The 24,237-nt window shown below is 41.9% G+C and overlaps 1 protein-coding gene across 1 annotated transcript; it reads right to left on the minus strand.

Moving 5' to 3' along the window:
• Positions 1-29: 29 nt before the first annotated feature.
• brwd1 (bromodomain and WD repeat domain containing 1) lies at positions 30-23,507 on the minus strand. Its single transcript, XM_076145182.1, has 44 exons — positions 23,270-23,507; positions 23,099-23,157; positions 22,958-22,987; positions 22,680-22,739; positions 21,698-21,848; positions 21,443-21,541; positions 20,918-21,078; positions 20,593-20,814; positions 20,087-20,187; positions 19,274-19,344; positions 19,014-19,114; positions 18,835-18,875; positions 18,622-18,723; positions 16,234-16,387; positions 15,983-16,117; positions 15,430-15,558; positions 14,517-14,665; positions 14,231-14,307; positions 13,935-14,144; positions 13,247-13,430; positions 12,731-12,821; positions 12,346-12,450; positions 11,665-11,729; positions 11,288-11,522; positions 10,884-11,000; positions 10,531-10,638; positions 10,230-10,354; positions 9,128-9,210; positions 8,774-8,885; positions 8,352-8,413; positions 7,887-8,042; positions 7,569-7,689; positions 7,032-7,157; positions 6,782-6,851; positions 6,438-6,488; positions 5,764-5,889; positions 5,477-5,629; positions 5,173-5,345; positions 4,748-4,920; positions 4,472-4,606; positions 4,219-4,344; positions 3,348-3,671; positions 3,001-3,153; positions 30-2,886 (listed from the first exon to the last, which is right to left on the minus strand). Exons 1-44 carry the CDS (start codon positions 23,304-23,306, stop codon positions 1,427-1,429), a joined length of 6,723 nt encoding a protein of 2,240 aa, XP_076001297.1. The 5' UTR covers positions 23,307-23,507; the 3' UTR covers positions 30-1,426.
• Between the last annotated feature and the right edge of the window lie 730 nt (positions 23,508-24,237).

A 24,237-nucleotide genomic window follows, 5' to 3' on the forward strand; every position in this document is an offset into this window, starting at 1 on the left:
ATACCAATAGAAAACATAGCAACATGGGATCTGAAAAATCGGATTTTATTGAAATGCTTAATGCTTTACAATTGTACTGCTCAGACGTAGGTTTCTCTGGTACATTTGCATGTTGGCTGTGCCAGTTATTTGGATTTCCTGTCTGAGCTCCACACATAAATCAGAATGTACAGCAGAATTATTAATGGCTGACTTGCCTAATGAGATCGCCCTTAAGAGATGCCAAAAAAAGTGAAAAGGCAAACCCAGAATACACCTTGAATTTGTGTCTTTATTGATAGGAGGAATAACTTGTTGCACTCCACAACCACATTTAGTTACTAGTTTTTCCTGTGAAATCTGTTTATTAAAGGTGTAGTATGAAAAACATTAAGCAAATGTCAAAGCGACTGTATTTAGAAACCTCCCTGTAAAACAAAACTAAACCACCATGACTGGCAAAATTTTAAGTCAACTCTGAAAAAGAATTTAACACTGAAAAAAGGTAACACAGGATAACAATAAAATGTCTTCCCAATATGAGAAATCACAGTATTTTGCATGTACCTTTTGGTTACTTGTACTTCGCAAAATAAAAGTACCAATTTGTGACATATGGCAAGACAATGCAGTAAAACAAGAGAACAAACCAAACAAAAAAAAGAGAAAAACGTTAATGCTCAAATTTAAATAAAGCTACTGACTCATTGCCAATCTTTTCAGAAAGTTCCATTCTCAATCACATATTTACATCTAATGAGAAGAATACAACACATATCTAATCAAAAAAAAGAACAGAAAGGTATGTGTGGGGGCTTCGTGTATGTTCATTTGGCTCATATCAACGTATAATACAGTCAAGCATTCATTGTGTGGATTTACAAAGGAGTGCTGTAGTCAAAGAGTTGTGAATGTGTGGATTGGTTTTGTCCCAGTGAGTGTGCTTGGACATTTGCAGACCTGGAAGTGCTTGTTGTCCTTTACCTTTAGCTCTTCACTTTACAAAAAAGAAAACCACTGCGTGTCTGAGACTACAGTAAACTTAGTTGACCCCTGAGTTTCTAATGCAAAACTAGTGTATGAAATACCTCATTACAGTGTATCTTAGTGCAAGCCAGCAATATGCTTGATTAAACAGAGGTATATTAGATAGCACCCAAGCTGACATTTTCCCCAGAATGGTTACGCTGCTGGCCGAGTCACAGCAAGCAGGATGGGAGGTGGCATTTTTCTCTGTATCCTTGTGAAAACCAGCAGTTCAAATGCTTGAATTTGTATTACATATAAACGTTTTTCATAGAAAATATAAATATCCCTGAATGAAACAGATTCACAGCATTTCCTCTTGAGGACTCCAGTGCTACTACCATAACGTGGCCATCAAGTGTCTTCAAGGTCTCCAGTTAAAGTCTCCGTCCCTCTTTATCCTCTATAGCCATCGTGTCCTTCATTCACTGTCGTGATACATCACCGTGCGCTTCCCTCTATTCCTGGTGTTCACGCGTGTTTTCCTCCGTTGTTTGCTATGCGACTCGTCACTGTCCGCTTCAGAGGCATCCTTCTGACGACGCTGCCGTAACTGACGGGTGGCAGTCTTTTCGCCAGACCTGGACGCTTTGAGAGGTCTCCTCTTTGGACTGCTGTGGGACCCTGAGCTGGCACGTGAGTTTTCAGAGGCCGAGGACGACGACTCACTTCCCGAGGCGGAACTGTGGCTGCTACTGCTGTAGCTCTCTTTTCGTTTTTGTTTATCTCGCCTCGTGCTATTCTTCCCTCTCTTTGAGTGGCGCCTTTCCTCCGCTTCTTCGCTGGAAGCAGACTGTGAAGACCTGTCCTCTTCCTTGCTGTTTTCGTCCTCGGATTTGGACTTGCCTTTAGATTCCCTTTGAGAGTTCTTGGAAGAGCCAGAGCTGCTGTGTTTATTGGTCTTGGGCGATTGCTTCTTCTCACCACCATCCTCCCCATCTTCAGAGTCTGAGGTGTAAATATGTTTTCTCTTGGAAGACAAAGGTGTCTTGGTTTGACCAGGAGAGGCTCTTACAGACTCGGGCTTATATCCGTCTTCTTTAGGAGAGGTGGTAGTTTTGCCACCGCCATTTCTACGTTTGGCCAGGCTCTCGGAAGCCGGTTCTTCCTCTGAAAGCGAGTTGTCACTCATGTATTTCTTTTTTGGTAGGGCGCGGAGTCGTGGCCGTCTGCCTGATGTGTTCTCTGACTTATCCGATTCTTCATCTGATGAGTCATTGGAGTGTTTCCTCCTCAACTTCTTTTTGGGTTTGAACGCCGGCTCTGAACCTTCTGAAGCAGACGAGTTACCATGAGGCCGTTTGACGTTCCTGTTCCGTGTTGGCCTCTTTGCATTTGTTTGGGCCTCAGATTCCTCATCAGAGTGGTTGCTATCTACACCGCGTTCTTCAGGCTTTTTCAATCTTTTCAAGTGTGAGCGAGATTGCTTTGGAGCGTCACTGAGTTCCTCCGATTCTGTGCCACCCAATTTGTTCTTTGAGGCAGATGTTTGTTGATCTTGGCTTTTTGATGGAACTTTTTTCTGTTTCCTAGAGTCTCTGTGTAAGTCTTCCACCACCTTTCGCCCATTTTGGTGTGGGTGCTTTTGGGAATGATGGTCTTTGTCCTCATCTTCTGAGCTCACGGGAGACTTGCGCCGCCTGGTCCTGCGTATAGAGTCCTCTACTTCCTCCTCCTCTTCCTCCTCACTTGTAACCTTGCTTTTCTTGACGGGAGAATTGACTCTGCCTCTTGAGGCTTTCTGAGATGCTGGTCCCTGTTTGTTCACTTTAGTCTCCTTCTCGGTTTCTCCAGAGCTCTCCTCTGCAGCATCTTCCTCTCGCTCAGAGTTACTATCAGACTTGGGATGTTTTGCACTGTGTCCATTTATGTGGGACATATCTGCAGAAGAAGGGCGTAATAGAACACGACGTGTTACAGCCACATCCATCACAAACCAAAGGAACTGTCTGGAAATGTGTGTAAAAAGTAAGACAGATAAAAGACAATTCGTACCGTTTCCCTTAGTTTTGCTAGCTGGTCTTGTCCTTTGTCTGACGGAGCTTGAGTGTCCGTTCTGCCGATTCTGGGAGGAGGATGAGGCGTCACTATCATTGCTGTTCTCATCGTCCTTGGATTCATCATCGGATTCTTTTGTATCCTGAGAAGCTAGAAAGAGAAGCAAAGAAAGAAGTCGGTACAAATGTGTCCAGCAGGCTCACAGACAAGTTCAGCTCTACATCAAACGCGGTACAAAGGTTAGGACGTGATTGCAAGTTCATAGCAGACCTGCCGACATAAAAAACAATTGTCAGTTTAAAAATACATTTCATTCATTTAAAGTGTGAATTGTTGCTGCCTACCCTGTGTGGACAGCTCTTCATCAGAATCCGAGCTGCTATGGATCACTGCAGTGCGTTTCCCTGCTCGTGTTGTATGGCGGAGGCGGCTGCTTGTCCTCGTTGGTTTCTCCTCTTCCTCCTCATAGTCTTCATCTGACACTTCGAGGAGCTTGATCTTATTGACAGCTGCCCGTGCTGTTTTTCTCTTGAGTGTCCTGCGAACAGTGATTTCCTCTTCCTCCTCTCGGTCGGAGCCCTGTGACGTCGCTCTGTCAGAGTCACTGTAGTGACGTTTTTCCTTGTGGGTGGACCGGCTGCTATGGCCGTTCACTTCAGCTCTGCCCTCTGGAAACAATCGAGCAAAAACGACTTTAACATATTACCAAAGCTTAAGTGCTTGGATTCAGTATTTGACTTTGTCTTGGCCTGTATACCCACTTTATAACTACATATGTGTAGGATTATATAGAATATGCCATCAAGTAATAACTGATCCATATTCTGAATATGAATTTTATGATCTCAGTCAGTCCCCTCCAGCTTTTTGCAATTCTGTGATTGTGGAATTCAAAGCAAATTCAACAAAATGCTTAATGTTTTCACAAAGCTGAATGATTTTCCGTTTTACTGCATGATTACCACTTTTGTAAACATTGCCTTACCAATAGATGTAGTTAGATTAGTTCTTTCTAAATTTGCCTGCATTACCGTGAGATGATGATTAGAATGTTGATATTTCAGAAAACGTTATGTACAGTGACTCAAGTAAAGATTTGTCATGAAGCTCCATTTAAAGTTTGTGGATTTAAATTAAAGTTAATAAACATAATTAAAAGGGGAAAAAAATGCTGAATTTGCAGCAAAAACCACCAAAATCATGAGTCATGGTTACCTGTCCGTTTTCTGTCTGGGATAGCGTTTCTGGTTAGCCGCGTGCTCCTGCTGGGGTAACGACGAGATGAGGACAGAGAGGACCTTTCTTCGTCTTCTTCCTCCTCTTCACTGTCACTCTCAGCAACTGACAATAAGATATAATTTTGTTTGCGATGTACAACTTCACCATCTTCCCAATTTCCCCCTCATATGTGACTAATAAGTTCAATGAAGAAAAAGACAGAATTTGATCTGAAAATCGTAATCCTAACCTGATTTCCTGCTCTTGCCACCAGTACTCCTTGTAACTCGTGCTTTTCCTTTGCCCTCTCTGTGTCGATGGTGTCTCGAGGAACCTGGAGCTTTCTCCTCCTCTGACTCACTCAACTCACTTTCACTGTCAGAGTCTGAAGCGACAAAATGCATCAACACATCAAGATCTAATCCAGTCAATGAAAGAATGTCAGGGCAATTACCATCAGTCATAATTTACTGTCATGTTACAACACTTGCTAATTTATTTAGTGTAGTTGAAGTCTCTGTTCGACCTGCTGTTGATGAAGCAACTTTGGAGCCCGACTCTTCCTCGGAGGAGCTGTGGCCTGAGCTGTGGTGGCGAATCCTCCTGACCCTCTCAGGAACAGAGACTTTGGCTGAGGTAGATTTGGTCACTGACATGGACTCAACTTTTTCCTGAGTTTTGACAGCCGCCCTCCTTTGACTTGAGAAAAGAGAAACATAACTACAATCAGACTTGGACTTGTGACAACCAACTGCATATAATACAAACTATGATTACTTTTAGGCACATTTGTCCTATCAGCTAGTGTACAGCAGGGAGAAAAATTAAACCTAAATTAAGTATTTAATCCATATTTGTTGTTCTCTTGAATGCACTATATGCCCACTGAGCCGCAGCAGCAGCAATAAATGGCCATCAGATGAGCAGATGGGAGGCAGAATTCAAACAGACCTTGCAGTGTTGCCGCTGGCAGCCGACTGATCCTGCTGCTGCTGCATTTTCTTTCTGAACCTCTGGCTGCGTCTGAGCCGCTCGTTACTCTTTATGGCAGTTTTGAACTCCGATATGATTGTTCTGATCTGCTCCTCGAAAAAGGCTGAGAGTCGTAGGGTCATGCTGTAAATCTAGAATTCAAAGAACACACACAAATAGGTCAATTCTGCAGTTGAAAAGTAAACTGAGGTTTTACAAAACAATTCCAAACAAACATACACAATTATACTGGCAATCTTACTCAGACAAATTCCTCCCATACCTTAGAACGTTTGTTTGGAGTGTAGGCTTTTGCATTGGCAAATATTAGCCGAGTATCTTTGCACAGCTCTGTGGGATTTTCATAGCGGTCTTCCTCCAGGGCCCTTTTCACCGTGCTAAAGTCCATTGGTGTATCAATGATGCCGTGGTAGTCCTGGGGAAGCACGCAAAATGTGATTAAGGCTTGATCTTTTCCAAAATCATGTACACTGTCCACGGTAGGCTAACAAAATAATTTTTTCAGCACGTTGTGTCAGTGTGTTGACTTGGCATGCTGTGCTGACTTACTGGATAGTTCTGAGGATCCACAGGCTGTCTGAATGGTTCTGAGTCCTCACACTGGAATATGTAGTTGACCAGAACCTTGCATTTTTCCTTCCAGGCATCTCTGTCTGGCAGAACCTCTACCGAGCGCTGCAAATGTATCGAGGGACAAAGGAGGTCAAAATGTGGCCATAAGACTCGAAACATGACGCATCACGCAACTTTTTTGTTGAACAGATCGGCTTTGATCAGATGCAATAAATTTGAAAAACTACTGTTGTGTTTTCACTGCTGGTGATCAACTGACAATCGTTAATGTTGCCATAAAACTCCAATAGTTGTTTTTTATTTGACATAAAAGCTAAGCTCAAATTGGCCACAATAAAGCCAAGTCTGGAGAAGTTTTTGTACTTCAATCCTGACAGTATAAAGTGTTTTCAGCTCCCTCAGCATGCTTTATTCTTATGTAATTGTGGTGCATATACGGCTCTATTGTTGAATGTGAATTATATACATGTGTTATGCACAAAAAAGATGATAGACATGCATGATCATACATCACAATAGTCACTTTTAGAGGCAAGAGCGACACTACATTTGTTTACTTGAAACTTATTGACTTAAAGAGGGACAGTGTCGTACTGTTGTGTATTTGCTCATAGTCAACAGTCCTCTGTAAGACTAAATCCTCTTTTTACCTGACGTAGTCGGTGTCCAGAGGAAGTACCTGGTGCCTCTGCATCTTCTTCCTGTTGGCAGTAATCAAATTGCAGATAGTGAGACTGAGCAGAAACGGCAAGTGATCACTTAATGTTCTACTGGACCACAGCTATCTCTTTTCTAACTCGTCTCTCGTAGCGCTCATCTTTATATCTTCGCTAAACAAAGAGGTAATAATTGTGTTTCATGTATGAAATGTATATATCAAAGATGTATTTGCTTATCAGACTGATAGGAAGCAGTGTGAAAGCAGTACATGACAAAACGAGCACACTTGATTGTAGGAGATAAATGACTTTTGTATTGATCGAGCCAATTTCACCTCATCATCATCATCATCCATCTCTTCGACAGCATTGTAAATCTCCATGAGATCTGTGCAGCTTGGATTACTAGAGAAAATAAGATAAGCGTTAATCAAGTCATAAAGACAATACATTTAATACATCACTGTCTGTGCTTTTTGTATCATGTTAGCAAAGATAAATGCTTTGATTTCCTTTTTCTAAAATTACACATTTATCATAAATCATTGATTAGATGGAAAAGGTTTGACCATAATTGGAGCTTACTTGACAAATTTCTGGAGAACATTTGTGATGAGTTTTGCAGAGTGGGCAATCTTGCTCCTGGGCTCGTTGAAAGTGCGGGCGTTGTGTGCAATATACCTGGCATCCCAAATTAATGCTGAGAGGCGCCTGTGGACACCAGAGGAGAGTAAATACACATGATCTCCTTTCATCCCTTCCTTTGCCATGAGGAAAATCAGTTAGTAGCATTTCAGCGGTGAAGAGGGACCAAGGACAGGTTGAGGTCAATAGGTCGGTCAGAGTGCAAATACAGTAAGTCCATGCCTTTGCTTTCATGTGCTTGCATTATCAGATAACTAGAGGTTACCAGATAGAACAATGATAACAGTAATTTTAGACAAATACAAAGTGATGTTTTGAGGTCAGTCTTGTGAACATTCCTGAGAGTGACAACTGACGCCATCAAATTTCATGACTGGTATGCAAAACAAATCAGAAGCAAATGATTTATGGCTGCCAATATTTAATGCCGGTTGTGTGTGTGTATGTGTACGTGTGTGTGCGAAATATGGGACTGACCTGTAAAATCTGTTCATGAGTCGCAGTTTGATGGTGCCCAAATCAGTGGGGTAGGCGATGACAGTGCAGTAGGTGGGATACTGAACAAGGTCAACAGGACCAGAGAATGGAGCTGTGATCTCTGCAGCAGAAACACAGGAGAAGCCGGGTGAGTATAACCAAGAGAAGTGGGGAGGATCACTGGCATAACTGGCAGACTGTGCAAGTGTGTATTTTGTGAAATTAGTACACTTATGTGCAAGTGGAGGTGTGCACACTGGTTAATCAAAGGTTTCAAAGAGAGCATAAAGAACGTGGCAGATGAGAGTGAATACACACCGACAGTGACGAGTTGGTCGATGCCGGCGACAATGCGTTCACACTCCTCATCCCTGCTCCTCTCCCCCCACTCCCCTTGCAACGGCTTGTACATCAGCTCGCTCATCTCATCTGCCGTCACTGGGATGCCCCCTCCTTCCGTCTCTGGATGCTCGGCTGCACAGCAAAGACACAATGTGCAGTGATCATTTTCTGGCAGACATGTCATCTAGTGCATCGCTTAGCTCCTGTATGCGATTACCAGAAAGCTGAACAATTAACAAGTCAATTGCGATCTGATATTCTGAATTTAACCTGTTCTGGAGCAGGTAAAACATATGGTGATCTCCTGTGTTACAAGTAACCCACAAGAATAAAAGCCCTGTGATAAACCACAGGTTAGGCTCTCAATCCTGCACTTTGGTAACAGGGTACGTGTCCATTTGTGGATGTGTTAGCAATAGGTCTGTAATAATTGATAATCACCATCATCCGGAATTGGTTCGAAATCCCAGGGACTCAGCTTCTCCGTCTCCCCATTGTCCCATCTGGTGGCAACACAAAAAAAATGAAGTTAAGAAGTTGCCACAGTCAAAACATCCCTGCGTGTCGCCCTTCATGTTTGAGTGTGTTTATATTCCAAAATCATCAGAAACACATTGCCACCAAGTACACACAGTCAATCACATTGCAGCATTCATGCACAAGAGTTGAGTCAAATCTAGGTTCAATCTGTTGCCTGTCTACATTGCTATTCCTAATAATGACCACCAGGGGACTTGGTACTTATGTGAACTTTTTAAGAAACTGTAGTGTTTGGCACAAAAAACTGCTGTGTCAATGTCATAAGTCAGTGGGAAATACATCAGGAGAAGAAATTAAATTAGCTGTTGAAACCATTTCCCCACCTGACTTTGAAGCACTGGAACAGACTGTCAGGGTATTCTGGCTGATAGGGCTCCTGACAGACGATGGTCCCAAACCACCAAGCGTCATCTATCGCTGAGCGGAACCTGTCGTCTGCACAGGACAGAACAAAAACAAATTCATTAAACTAAAATTCACGAATCCGAGCATGGACTGAGAACTAGCAATGCATAAGAAAGCCTCCCCATGCTCGATTAACGCTCCACAGTACAGTCATGACTTGGGAGAATTTGTCCCGTTTGGCTTTCTGTCTTCTGTACTGGTGGCGCACATACATGGTCAAAGAAATGACTGGGACTTGAGTAACAGAAGGAACATCTTCACCAAACACTTACTTGGTTGCCAGTTTCTACGGAGTGCCTCATCGTAACTTTGCCTCAACACCAGAAAATCTATCACATCTGGCATGTCATGATACCTGCACGAGAATCAATTTAATGTCATTTTAATCACAATGTTCGGTAAACTTAAATCGATAAAAAGCAACAAATAGTCTTGGTCTTTAGTCACTAGCGCAGAATTAAAACTACACATTCCTTTCATGACAAATATGCTACATGAAATTAAGTCAATATTTAAAATACAGAAACAGGATTTTAAGGAAGGGGTGACTTAAGGTGATTTACAGCTTAAATACTATTCTGTCAACATTTAGGACAATATCCTTTATAAGGAATTACACAGGTTAACATGGTCTTATTTGCATTTGAAATGCTGTAATATAGGGGGGGGGGGGAGGACAGCATCACTGTGCATACTCAGTGAAAATAGGCTGTATTTATGTACTGTTCTTTAAGGCCCCATTACCAAACTATGTAAAGCTGGGCAGTCACTGTACACGTTCAATTCCCATTTTATCGCAATTTGGTCGTACCAGACTGATTTAGGAGTCGGATGTTAATATCCGCCTAATCACATGTCAGATTAATTTAGATTTCTGGCATTGCAGGAATTTGGGTCGGCTGACTGTCAGTGCTGCAGTACGATTTACCCACAATTCAACGCGATGCTTCCCAACTGCACCTGCACAAGATGACGAGAACACCAACATGTCCCACAAATTGTCTGCATCTGTTAAGCCACCTGCAGGTCCTTGACAGTTTTCTTTTCTCTGTGCAGCTTAGTTTTAGACGCAGCTGTGAGTTATGAAGCAAACAGTCTATGTGAGCTCTCCAATCATGGCTTGTCAATGAGACTGTGCAGCCTGAGTGGGTTAACACAAAGTACATTGATTGAACTCATACTGCGTCTGCCCAGCTTTATGGGAGCAAAGGATTGACCAAAACAAAGAAGATATTGGGGCAGTTCAGGGCCTAGATGTTTGTCAAAATAGGTAAAATAAAAAGCACAAGATATCCCCTTGTAAGAATGAGAGACGCAACAAAGATTTGCTTGTAACTTAAAGAGCCAAAGTGAACCTTAAGCTGCTCTGCTTACTTGACAGAAAATGACTTGTCAGTGATTTTGCCAGTGCCGTGGTCAATAAGAGTCAGTTTCAGACAGCAAAGTGTTGGAGGGCAGACTTCATATTTGATTCCAGTGATCTTCACAAACTCTTGGTCCTACGAAGCAAACAGCAGATCTTCCTTTATATGCATTGTAGTCAACGATACCTTTCCTTCATCTTTTAATGTTCAACTTCAAAACTTTCGTCACAATTCTATGTCGTTGTCTTGTATATCAGGAAATGTTCATAACATTAGTACATTATTCTTTGCATTATTGGACTTGGTCTTACCCTTAACTCCATCTTCTTCCATGGCTGTTTTTCTAAGTTGATGGGATATAGTTCATTGCGGCTCACTGCTTCAACGTAGGCCTCGTGGCCCTGCCTGAAGTAGATCACCTGACAGACAGAGGGATTGCTCAAACATCCATCAATAACTCATTCAGATACACGAGAAAATAAGGTTAAAAATGGAGATCCTGTAAATAACACCTGACACTACATCTACCCACTGTAACGTAACATGACCGCATTCATGTATTGTAATGTGTTCTTCAGATTCTAAATTCTCCTTAAACTCAACAGATATTTTTTCTTATATGGTGACAATGCTCTGTAAGGTGACTCCTTATATTTACACACACCTCATCTCCCATTTGGGGAACAAAAGGAGACTTCCTGGGAATGACATCAGTGATCCATGGTGAAGGTCGGAATTCATTGGACACTTCTCGGTTGACGGATGGTCTGGGTTTAGGCCGCTGATTGGAGCAATGACACAAATGTGAGGGACTGCAAAGCTGTTAAAAAATAACTGTATGCAAAATGAGTTATGAATCCAGTGTTTGTGAGCGAAGGACTGACAACAGATTGGCTTTACTAGTTAAAAATGAGACAACAGATGTTGAAATGCAATTTGATCTGTCCTCCATCAACAGCATCCATGATAAAGTCCTGAAAATCAACATCAGTGAGTGAAATTTCATGCACTTCACTCCAAATGAGTGCAGTGATCAACCAGTTATGACTCCCAGCATACTGCACTCACCCTGGGGCTTTTGTTTTTGGCTTTCTTGGCCTTGTCTTTACTTTTCTTCATGGGTTTCTCCTCTTCCTCACTCTGCTGCTTCTCCTCCTCTTCCTCATTGTCATTGTCATCCTCCTCCTCTTCCTCAGAGCTGCTGAGCCGGCGCCGTGCTCGTTTCCGTGATGACAGGGGAGTGGAAGGCTGCAGGTTGATGCCAGCGTCTGCTGTCCAGTCCGAGTACTCGCTGGACGTGTGGCTGTGCGATAAAAACCCATTTGATTAATATTTTGGTTCATATTTACCTTTTGTTTTGACACCTAAGACAACATAAAAGGAGTCACTGAATTGAAATGAATTAATTCCAATACAGTTTGACCCTGGCCAGATATACCACTTACCTTGGGCTGTCACTATTCCATTCCTCCTCCTCATCATTGGACGAGTCCAAGTCCAAATCATTGTCCTGGACAGATTGAAAATGATAACAGACTAGATAAGTAGTTATACACCTTAGGAGTTCACAGTTAGGATCAGCATCCCTGTAGGTGGCAGATATTTCAACTCTTACACTGGTGTGCTTCACATGTTTGAATGCAAAATAGGACCCGTGTTCAATCTAGATTGCTTTGTACTTTGCTAGTCAGTTTGATTTCCCTTGTTTGCCCACCCACTCTTTATCTTTTCTTAGACGAGTTGGGAAGTTGGCAATAAACTGCTGTTTAAATATCAATAATAAGATCAATTCTAATCCCTAGTCTTTATATTGATTGTATTGAATGCTACATGGGTGGTTGCAGTGCGGAGGCTAACGTAGAACAATCACTGACTTAACTACCACAAACTCCACTCGCTTCTGGGCCAACAGATAATATTTCCTCTGGTGCAAGGAATGTGGGCCAGAAAGTTTTGATCCCAATTATAACTTGGGTGAAGTACCGCAGTCCATCAAAAGTTTGATGGGTTGCTGGAAGTGTTCCCATATTGCACCAGGGCCACTATTACAATGCTCATCAGCACAGGCAGCCTTTCCCTCACACCCCCCCCCTCCCTGGAGGAGAGTGCTACACCTGTGTGTGTACCTCAGAGGTTGCCGTCTCCTCTCCACATGACAAGTCGATGTATTCCAGTGCATCGCCGCGGGCATGACTTCGCTTTACAGAGGGAAGCTCGTCATCGGAGTCATCCTGAGAAGACAGATGGCGCTGACTTAACACCCATGTAAAAAAACAACTTAGACATAGAAATATATACATACAGTATATAAATTTGTGTAAATGAATCTAAATAGAGGGCACTGTAAAAGTACCATAAACAATTACACTGTAGCCTACACATACTTTAAAGAACTATTTCATGCAGTTGTCAGAATGAATTTGACGTCGAGCAACACCACCAACATTGTTACATACAACATTTGTCAAACTGCCAATTAAGACCACCCACGCCGATGAACAAGAAACCTACTCGACAGCTGCTGTAGATAACACGCCTCTTCTTTGCATTGTACAAAGTGATCTCATCATCTCCTTTGGCAGTGCGGCTGTCCTCCTGGTTCCTGAATACATTTGTATATTGTTAAAAAAATAGAAGAAAAAATCCCAATATATTTATTACAGCACTAGATTGTGCACATAAATAACCATTCAAATAATAATAATTAAAAACATTCAACCAACAACTACCAAATGGTTTGTAAGCCATGTTTTCATTGACCCTTGCCAGTTAAGATTTATTAGGAATGAAAACACTGCATCTTACCATTTGGGTTATAAAGCCTCTTGTTGGAAAATAAATACATGACTATTTCGACAGCCAAAATAGAGAATGACAGAACATCTTCCAACACAAAACTTGGACATTCCAGACAAAAATCTGGCGGCATTAATCTGAGAAGGCTGTCTGCCTCCAACTGCAATTTAAGGCTTCTGTTTTTTCACCATAGCTAAGATCCTCCTCCATGTTGCATGTAGTCCCATCTACCTGTAGTTGCTGGGTAGGAGATCTGGTACCACCACCCTGCGTCTCCAGGCCTGCAGGTCTCTCTCAGTGGCCATCTGGCTACGAGGGGCATTCTGGTGCATCTGTCGGACGCCTTCCACCTGTCCACTGCGACGCAGACCCACATTAGGTGGCGACTGCACCTCTGCTCTCTCATTCACTGACACTGTAATGAAGAGAGAATAAAAAAATGTATCGCATTGTACAATACTTAATACACACATAAACCAATGGTTCTTTATATACTCGTATATACACTATACACTTGCATGTTACAAGATTAATATGGCAAAACAGCTTTGGGTCCTACATTGAGTATTGATGTAATGCTAACATTTTTCAAGTATACAGCGGATTTAAAGAAATGAATACTTTCAACACATACACTCAGTACAGCTCACTGTGGGCCACAAAACATAATCCAAGCAAACAGGATGAACAAGGGGCTCATGCAGGACTCACACTCTGGAAAGTCAACTCAAAAACAACCAAAAACACAGTATTGGATGCATGTTTGAACACTGGCACCAGGTGGCCGTTCTGTCCCACAGCAGGAAGGCTTCATAGTGAAAGACAGCAGCAGCAGTCACAGCAGTGCCGCTCGTGTGCTGCAGTGTGAGACAGGCATGACACAAGCTTGTCTGACAGACCCTGGTGCTGGTTTGGATACCTCTGCGTGGTGTGCTCGGTGCTGGTGCCAAAGCAGGTGCTTGTCCTCCTCCGTCTCCCTGTGCTTCCTCTGGCCCAGCGTGGCTCTGGTTGTCCTGTTGCTGCTGGAGCTGTCGAATCGCTTCATCCAGAAGGCTGCTCCGTCTTATCGCAACCTCCTCGGGCTCTGCAGTTTGCTGACTGATCACTTGCTCCACCACCTCACCATCACCTGAGGGAAACACCAGGAGATGATGTTTTATGGTCAAACATTTAAGATTTGTGATTTCATTCCATCAACAATCCTTTTATCCTTACTGGTGGCAACGTATCCCAGCTGTGGAACCAGGTGCTCCGCTGCAATGTTCTCTCGCCCTGGAACAAGACGCTGGTACCTGAATGCAGGATGACAAGTTGGTTATTTAAGTACATTATTTATTACAAACAAGACAAATGGTAAGGGAAGATAATGAAAACGAAAAGAATCAAAGCTTTAACTGTCTGCACTATCATATCACCTGCAACATTCAAACTTGAGAAGCTGCATTCATGATTAAACATTTCCATTGTACACTACTGTATCTTTGACAGATGTGAGCTGCACCTAGGTGGATGGGGGTTTCCATCAACATCCACCAGGAAAGGCGAAGGCATGAGATGTGGCGCCTGTTGCGTCTGTTCATCCAGCACAAAGCCATTGGCGTCCCGGATCAGCGGTCGGTAGTCTGTGTGGAAGAAAACCTGGTCTGGGAGCTGTGTCCAGATTGAGACAACCACAAGATTGAATTAAACACAATCAATACGTGAACATGAACCGAGTTCCTATTGATGGCGGCATCAGCCATTTTACAATCTCAAACATACCATATTCATTACCTGGTAATAAATCTTCTGGTCATCTATTGTGTAAAAGACTAAAACAATAATAATATCTTAGGACTGATTTATCTGACCAACATCTAACAGCCCAAAAGTGTATTTAGAATACTTTGTATTTGTGAAAAACTATCCTATATGTGTTTTTTTTGCGTTATGATTTTTCCACTGCATTTTTTTTGCTCCCGTTTTTTTCTCCTTTAGACGCAAACTCAGCTGGCATTTGTTGTACTGGACTTGTCATTTCTGGAAGAGCACAGGTGTACGTAATAACCTTAACGACAGCTCTGTCCCACGAGCTGGCGTGCGCAAAACCAGAAAACCTGACACATTTAGAGGAAACGCGCTCATTAATAATGTTATTAAGAACACCTGTGTTTGACAATTAAAATAAGTCCTCTGTGGGAATGAAGGTAGAAAGGTCTGAGTCCTTAATATGAAGACATGCTTCTTGTCAAACAAAGATAGAATACTCGGTACTCTCAAACATATTACGGGCAGTATACTAGATGTTACAGATCCATTCAAAAGTGATCAGAATATTAAAATCTCCCAGTCAAGTTACTGTGTTGTCTTTTGCTTTGCTATAGTAATTAATGGTTTGTATTCAAGACCAAATGCTACAAGACACTTATTCTTGCCTTTTCATAAGGTTTGGAACTGCCGAAGCCGAAGATGAGCAGATGGCCATGGGAGTCTGTGCAGGCGAAACGCTGGCCATCCGGAGTGAACTTGCAGTCGAACACGGCTCCATGACCCTGGCCCTCAATCTGGAGGAGAAAGGCACAGGCACCACAGGTACAAAGACTCATTAGCGAGACACAAACCTGTTACAAAGGCATATTTACCTGTTTGTATGTACCCATTATATAGTTATATATATATATATATATATATATATATATTGTGCTATAAGTGTCGTCTTTGCTTTATGAAATCTCCATGTTATTCTACTGGACCTCCATTTCTGTTTTTACCAGACCAGTTTTCTCCTTTCACCAACTTTGACCAGATAACTTACAATAATTAGGCAGTGATGACTCATTGACCAGCAGAGGAATAGCCTCAAGGTGTAAACTGACCCTATGGAGGCTGCAAATCGTGTCGTGTTGTGTGTCCTGGTGCGTCTCTACATGACTGTCAAGCTCAGTGGTGTGAATACAGTGATCTTGTTGTACAAAGTGTGACGTTTACCATGTTGAAATAGTGCTGTGTTTTCGTCCCTTTCAGCAGGTCCCATATGAAGACGTTCCCATCATGGCCAGCAGACAGGATGATCCTCGGGTCAAAGGGGTGAGGTTCCAGGACAAACACCTCAGCCTCATGGCCCTGCAAACAACAGTCAGGTTACCGTTTTTGTACAGTACACCGTGGATTGTATTTCATGAATGTTGCAGTTTACCACCACTCTTTACTTAGTGAAAGAAAACATTGTTCAGACTTACTTTAAGGATATGTAGCAGCTGTCCTGTGTAGGAGTTCCACACTTTGAGGAGATGGTTGTTAACAGCTGTGATGACTGTATTGTCATGGCGATCCCACGCCACCATGGTGACTTTGGGTTTGAAGTAGCTTTCCTCTTCATTCACTGGTTCAATACTACAAGAGAAAACACAATTTCTGGGATGAACATCTCGCACAAAAATCAAACTAAAGACCCAATTTGTACATTATCTGATTTTCCCCTTCCTTTTGTAATGATGTGACCAGTTTTTACTTGTTTCCAAATGTATACTGTGGATTTTTGTTTTCTTTTTGGCTTTGTTGAGGTCATACATTTGTAGCTCTATTAGCTTTTGACGAACAGCCACATATTCAGCAGAGTGCACTTAAAACCCCCCTCGGCAGACTGTGTTAAAGCCAGCAGAGGCTTCCAATTTCTCAGCTGGTCTATATTAATTACACAAACATCTCAAAATTTATGCTGTCATAAAATGTTCCAGATCAATATGATGTATTGAAAACACAAAGGGGCATTGGGTTCAGTCGCAAATCCAAGCAAGGCATTTTCACCATAATGTATTATGTTGATTTGCTTTTGCGCTGGAGGCAGAAGACAAGACACACTTGAACATTGTAAATGATCATCTTTAGGGAATCAGGTTACACAGTACAATCTTGGAGCTGTGTTTTTTGTTAGAACCAATTGCACATATCAGAACCAAATTTACAAAAATATTCATTTGTTACCTGCCACTGCAACACTGTGTGGTGATAGGCACTTCAAAATGAATTTCAAATTGCTCAGAGTACATTTCCCATGACCTCACAGTAGTGCTACTTTGCTCTAATACAAACATATATTGTTTTGGCCACTAAAGTTACTGTTAGCGACTGATTCAAATTTTCTTGACAGCCATAGGGAGATAAGGCAGTGTTATTATTTTGAAATCCCCGGAATGTCAGTAGACTGATAAGTATTGAATAATTAAATTCTGGGTCACAATGAAACAATCCCTTAAAGCCTGGAGTAAACCGAGTGCAAATGCAGGTTATTCTTCTAAAGACAGGTAAATACTGGGTGATTTAGATAATCTTGCACGCTTGCGGTCTGCATACTTCTACATCAGGGGGTCTGAGTAGGTTGTCACCAGCAGACCCTTGTGCCAGTTTTACCACTCTGCAACCACCCCAGCCTTGTCATCGTGCACCTGCCTGAAAATATCAACCTTAACTCACACTACACGTTTAGGTCGGCCATCTAAATGATCAAAGCTGGAGGTTTCTATGGTCACACTGGACGGCTCGGTTGATAAAACTTGGGGGCGCACACTAAAAACAACTCGAAACAGTTTACCTATTGACGATTTAAAGATTGCTTCGTCTATGAAGTTATGGTGGACCTCTTGAAAACCCATGACCAGATCCAGACACCCACCCGCCAAGGCCCACACCCAGACCCACCCACACACACACACGTATGCAAGAATTCTCTAACTGCAACAGAACTGACCAAAGTTTGTGCCATCAGGAATCTATCCAATCGCCCGACTGCTGAATCTTGACTCACTTGGGCAAATGATCTGACTTTGCGGCCATGCGCGAACTGCATGTCGAATGAAAGCCAATCGGGTTGAAATGCAGCGACTCTCTAACAGTTAGTTGACGAGTCAAACTGCCCAATACAGATTAAATCAGGCCCAACTCATACAGCGTCTGTCCGGTTAAAGATAACTTCAACCAAAAAGACAAACGTCTCCCTCTTCAACTTAAACAGTATTTTGCTCTGTATAAAGTTGTTAGTGTACAGTTTGGGTCATATTGCCATCACTAGCTATTCAGAAATGGTCAACAGTAATAACAACACAAGGTACCCGATACAATAAACGCGATTTAACCTAAACAAGGTATTTATAAATTCATAAAAAAATGAATACAAACAATATTTGCTTAAATTTGTATGATATGATATCAAGTGGCTCACTTTTAGACAACTGGTAAAAGTCTGTTGGTCACTACAATTGATGCAGTTCCTTCAAAACTTGCTTTCAAGCACATAACTGGGCTATGCTTCTTTACAATCTAACAACGGAGGACTATTTGCACGTGCAGAGGCATACATACACATCTCTGTACAGTTGTATATCGTAAAACATTCTATCCACAATTCATCTCATTCAAATCCAAAACAGCCTCCACAGTTGAAATCAGCATATTGGTCCAATTTATAGGAATATACTGTAGTGCCTCTGTGTTATTCTGTATATTACACGTGGCATCGGTTCTAATATTCCTCAAGAAAAATCAGTGAGCACACATCCAAGGGATCTGCATACCACAGGAATAAAAGACAACACACATTCACCCACACTGACAGCACAGTTGGTTCTTACCCAGGCAGAGTAGCAGACATGTTGAGCAAGATGCATCGCCACTGCTGCCGCTGATGGAGCTTCCAGATCCGCGCCGTTCCATCTCGGCTCCCACTGACAAACCTGAGCCAAAACAGTGACAAAAACAACTTTTTTTTTGCAGCCATTACTCTTTACTATGTTATTTCAACATGATAAATCCATAGTATTTAAGGGATTGCAATGGTCATGTACCTTTCACCTGAGTGGCAAAATTGGATGCTGTCAACTTTGTCCTAGACGGAGATAAGAATGGTGAAGAATGGAATATGAAGAATGGTCACAAACACTTTTTCATCCAAATACATTCTCTGAATAAGTGAACTGCTGTGGAAATATAAAAAGGTAAATCTCTGAGATTCCTGGCTTCTTACCGTGTGTTCGTGGAGCTCCGATACCTTTTCTGGACCCCCACTTCCTAAGTAATATATTCTGATGACATCATCAGTACTCCCTGTTGCTAAGAACATGCCACCTGAAATGTAAAAAAAAAATCTGCTATAACATTTTACAACATAATTCAGCAAGCCTGATACTTCAACAACATTTTATGAACTGTATATCAAAATTAAATGATACTTTGTTTAATATCAACAGCATGTACATACAGTAGCTGAGTGTGCTGAGTGTTTACCTGGACTGAAGGAGGAGCACACTGTCTGAATCCCTGGCCTTGGTCTTTCTGTGAATTTGTGTGGCCGATCACTGAAAAGACAGCAGGAAACACGTTTCAGGCTTTAACAAAATATTTGACGTTGCATAAAATTGACAGATAAACTGGTACAACTCAGCAGTACGTAGCAAAATACTTGCTGTGCGCTTAGTCACAAAACAAATACCAACGAAAAAGGAAAAAACTAAACGTTTTGCTCGGAGCAAAGACCTGTTACGTGCATTTCAGTGAACCAACAAACACACACATGAATGTTCCTTTGTCAAACAAGACTATAAAAATATAACAAGGTACTATTATTGAAGATGAAATCTCTCTTCATTTCAGTCCCCATTTTACTTTTAAGCTGCTTGCTTATTATACAACTAAATGCTTTGTACATTCGGGAAAAGCAGGAATGCAGGTACATTGCAGGTACAACAGTCCTTTTAGCCATTGAGAAGTGAGTGTTTGAACGGAAAGAAAACAATGTCAACCCAGTTTGGCTTCTTTGCCACCTTCAGCTACAGGATCATTTCAACAAGGGAAACTGACAATTTCAACTCTCACTTACACAACAGCCTAAAGCACTTCCCAGGGAGCCCTAAAGGCCTGTTTGGTAAAAACAAAACCCTAACCGAAGCGTTTTTTATTTTCATACCCATATATTATAATTTTTCATATGAAACGCAGCATGCATATTCAGCACAATGTTCAATATTACACCAAAAAATGCCTTTTGAATAATGTAATAATTTTCTCAATTATTTCATAAACATGATTTACAGCACTCACCTAAAGTTGATATTATTGACATCCCACTGCCAGAAGCAGACAGTAGCATCAGTTCCAGTGGACAGCATGTAGCGCTTTGAGCCCTTGGCAAACGGTGAGAACTGAAAACACAAGCAGCAAATGCTGAAACTACATTGAGTTACATAAAACCCTAACATTTCTCCAATTACCAACTTTTGCGGGTCAATGACTGAACCTACAACAATAACCTAGAAGAGAACGGATTTACTTTTTGCCATCTTCAAGCACAAACCAACAGGCATGAAGAGGCTGAATCGATGACAGAGACATAGATCACACTGCATGCACATTTGCATACATCTCATATATACCGTATGTTTACCGCTGCTACTCCTGACAGCTGAGCTTTTTCCATCGCAACATAACATGCCCCGAATATTCATGGTGTTTTTATTATTCATAGTTTACTACAGTATGGGGGGGGCACTCTTTATTATGTTTTTTGCAGATGTGACACTATATTATCATGGTGGATATTCCTTTACCTGTAGGGAGGTAATAGATCCACTGTGTCCCTGAAGCACGGCCACAGGGGCACAGGTACGAAGGCACCAGACACGGATGGTCTTGTCGCAGCTACCTGCGGCTATTAGTGTGTTCTCATAATTGACCGCCAAGTCTGTGATCTCTGCAGAGTGTCCTCGTAATGTTGAATGAAGCCTTCCGTCAAACGAGGACCAAATCTTCACCAAACAGTCATCTGAGCCCTGACAAAAGAAATGAAGTCAAGGCCACAGTAACGTCCCCCTCCTGTTATCCGAGGTGAATGTGGACTTCATGTCGACATTATGATTTCAAGCGCCAACTTACTGTGAAGATCCTGAGACCCGTGCGATCAAATGCGATACAGTACACTGCAGACAGATGCCCTAGGATCCGCCTGTGTAGCCGCATGCGCTGATAGTTGCCGACAGGATTTATAGAGCTGAACCGCTGAGCTCCTGTCTGCTCTCTCCCTCTGTGGACCTTCACTGTTAACAATAACGTGCCCACGATCAGAATTGTCACGATGTAACTGACATGTTTATTACAACCAACACTACAATGTAACAGGCAGCATCAAGCATTCAGGCTGAGTCATGGCACCAAAATAAACTGATACGTTTGAATGACAACCTGCCAAAATACTGTCTACCAGAGTGTTGAAAAACAGAAACAGAGTATATAACAGAGAGTTTACACGTGCATGACACACATTTTAAGCAGGGAGAGGCATTTGAAAACACTACAAAAAAGTACCATGGAAAGTATCAATTTAGTCTTCAAGCACATTCATTTGTCCATTTCATTTCTAAAGACACAAAGCAGAGGAATACCAAATGGCAGCAGGCCTACCTAGGTGAGGAGGGTTCTTGCAGTTCAAAGGCCTCTCTGGTGGTCTGCCCCTATGAAGGGCTGCATATGATGAAGCTTTACACAGCACACTGTCGCAGTCTGAAAAAAGAATTAATAAGCTGTTTACAATCCATATGGCAGTAGTTGGTAGAGTTGGGCATTGCAAAATACTATTCAAATGTTACTTCATGTAAAACCAAGTATTTGTCAGTCTAACACCCAAGCCACAATGTTGAAATCCCGATGACTTTGTACCTTTTGTGGTCCGAAGCATTGACTGCTTTCCAGACCCCAGGAGAGAGTGTACACCTGGGACACATGATGGCACCTCTTTGTCAAGGAGTGGCCCAACGTGCTTACATATCTGGAGTAAATGGTCCGGTGCAATATGTCTGTTGGCTGAAACCTGTTACGCCAAAAAAACAGGGGGGTGATGTGACACTGAATGCAAATGATAATACACTATTAACTTCAAATAACACAATGAAACAATAATCAACATAAAGAAGAGTTTCACTGCACCACATTTTTATCCAGGCAGTTAAAATGACATATAGAACACTCTCAAATTTCATAGAGGGAATGCCTAATGCTTTCATACTCAAACAACACATGCATAAAGAAAGAATCCTTTATAGTTTGATTTCAGACCTATTATTTTTTTTGCAGTATTTTATCTCGTTATGGTAACATGCCGATAGATATTTTAGAACTTTTCCAGAACCTTCAGATCCTGAACAGCTTTGTCTGAATAATGGCCTGGGAGAAGCATTATGTGCTGCTTCATGGGCTTCTCACACATACACCAAGAGGGCGGGGCTTCTTATGCAAAATATATTCGCTAGACGGACCAATCACAGCACAGGTCAGATGCAAAAATAACGCAGAGACAGCGTAACTCGACCTCTGATTGGTCAGCTGAGCCGTCTCGACGTAGCGAGAAGCCGAAGCACCCACCCTATCTGCAGTACAACAGTCGGGCTAAATAATATAAAACCCTCTATCGAAATACGGTTCCTGAGCGGCCATATCACAGCCCGTTATTAACAATTAAGTGACCGGCAACGACTTTGGACCATGCCTGATAAACCGACTCAGAGAAAGCCAATAGTAGTCCAACACGAAAGGGGAACAAAGACAGTAAACAAGCATCGAGCGTGGACACGAAGTCCCCCTGTCACAAGACAATAACAAGCATCCACAATGAATTCGTATCAGATATGAAGTTTCATCTCACCACATCTTCGTATGTTCTTGGGTGCTCATTTCCCAACCAGTCCAATCTCCCGGGTAAGAGCTGTGGAAAACACAGTTTTGGTAAAGCGGCGTCACCATACAAAACAGCAGCAGCTACAGATTAAGATAGTAAATACCGGGTGATGTCAAACGAGTGAGACGTACAGGGAGGTATTAAAAAGTCGACCGAGTGAAACAAGTTTTAAGAAGCAGACTCGGTAAACATCGGCGTGTAGCCGCTAGCAGGTACCATGTAGCATTGACAGAAAGAATACATACCTGGTATTCTTCTAGCTCGCTTGCTAGGACCTGCAATGGGTTAGAAGAGGCGATTCGGATACGATTAGATTAACTCTATTAACAACTCGCCAACTATTTTGAAATACAAGACACCGTGTCAGTCGAGGCACGCCAGCTCACCTCAGCCGCTCTCCGACATGGACCCGTTGTTAGAAAACGAGAGATCAAATAATAGAGCTCTGCAAATGAACAGTGAGGAAATTAACGACAAAAATACAAAGTGTGATATCAATCAACAGCAGCGATATCGTTATAAATGGAGCTATCAATTAGGTTACTTCTGCGGCTTACCCGACTCAAGGAGCGAAATGTTCCGATTTTTGGCCATTGAATCGGCCGTGATTATGGTGAGGTGGAACAAATTTTAGAATAACTTTGTGACTACGGCGAGTAGGATATATTTATTTAATTTGTGTTGCACAGCTCTGACCCCCTCCACGGCTGCTCCCGCTTTCTATTCAGCCTGTTTTCAGTCGCCATTGGAAGGATGAGGCCTCGGCCATACGGCTTACTTCCGCCACAGCGAGGAAACAGGAAAAGGGGGGTGGGGAGGAGCGCTAACAAAGACAAAAGTGTAGCACGGATGCTAAGTGCTAACAACATGTTCATTATCTAAATTAATAAAAAAGCAAATCATCCATACGACCCACAAATTATGAAGTCTTTAAACTCAACATTGGAATTAAACAGTCGGTCCCTGTTTGTAGTTATCAAGGTCGTAGTTTGTGACGATGACGTCATTGGCAATGACTGCCAATTTCCTTTAGTCGTCTGAAATTCGTATAATTATTTGAAAAAATTTGTATGCAGTGAACTTCTACTGAACACATTTTTAATTCATTGCCATCTTCAGATTATTCAGTAAAAAAAATGCTTCACCTGCTCACTCTTGTTTTGGTGTTGGAGTATACACGTTAATATGTATCTCCTGGAAGGGCTTGACTTTATGACAGTTTGATCATTTTGCATTCCTTCTTTATTAGGATAGGAGTGGTTCGCATAAATAAGTCACGAAAATATTACTTCTGTTAAGTAGGTTAAATAAGTAATGAGTCTGTGGCAACTGCATTTGCAATTCTTCCAATAATGTGTATAAGATTATACAATATGGTTGTAAATAGTTGCTCAATGAAAAGGGGGATGATTAAACTGAAATTTAATTAGTAAAATTAATTTCCTTTACATGTAGTTGTTAAAAGATGAATTGTACAAATATATTCCTTTGATTGGCTCATCATTACTGTCTGTGGTGTACTAAT

The sequence above is a fragment of the Genypterus blacodes genome, unplaced genomic scaffold, assembly GCF_046128005.1.
Source record: "Genypterus blacodes isolate CSIRO-AG114 ecotype Tasmania unplaced genomic scaffold, CSIRO-AGI_Gbla_v1 ptg000003l_1, whole genome shotgun sequence".
Classification (NCBI taxonomy): Eukaryota; Metazoa; Chordata; class Actinopteri; order Ophidiiformes; family Ophidiidae; genus Genypterus; species Genypterus blacodes.

Excerpts from the sequence above, each read along its gene's own strand:
- brwd1 (XM_076145182.1), bottom strand. The coding sequence starts at position 23,306 with ATGGCCAAAAATCGGAACATTTCGCTCCTTGAGTCGG. Across the intron at positions 15,559-15,982 it reads CACAGCACTATTTCAACATG|ATTGAGGGCCAGGGTCATGG; the intron begins GTAAACGTCACA and ends TTTCTCCTCCAG. Across the intron at positions 8,886-9,127 it reads CCGTAGAAACTGGCAACCAA|ACGACAGGTTCCGCTCAGCG; the intron begins GTAAGTGTTTGG and ends TGTCCTGTGCAG.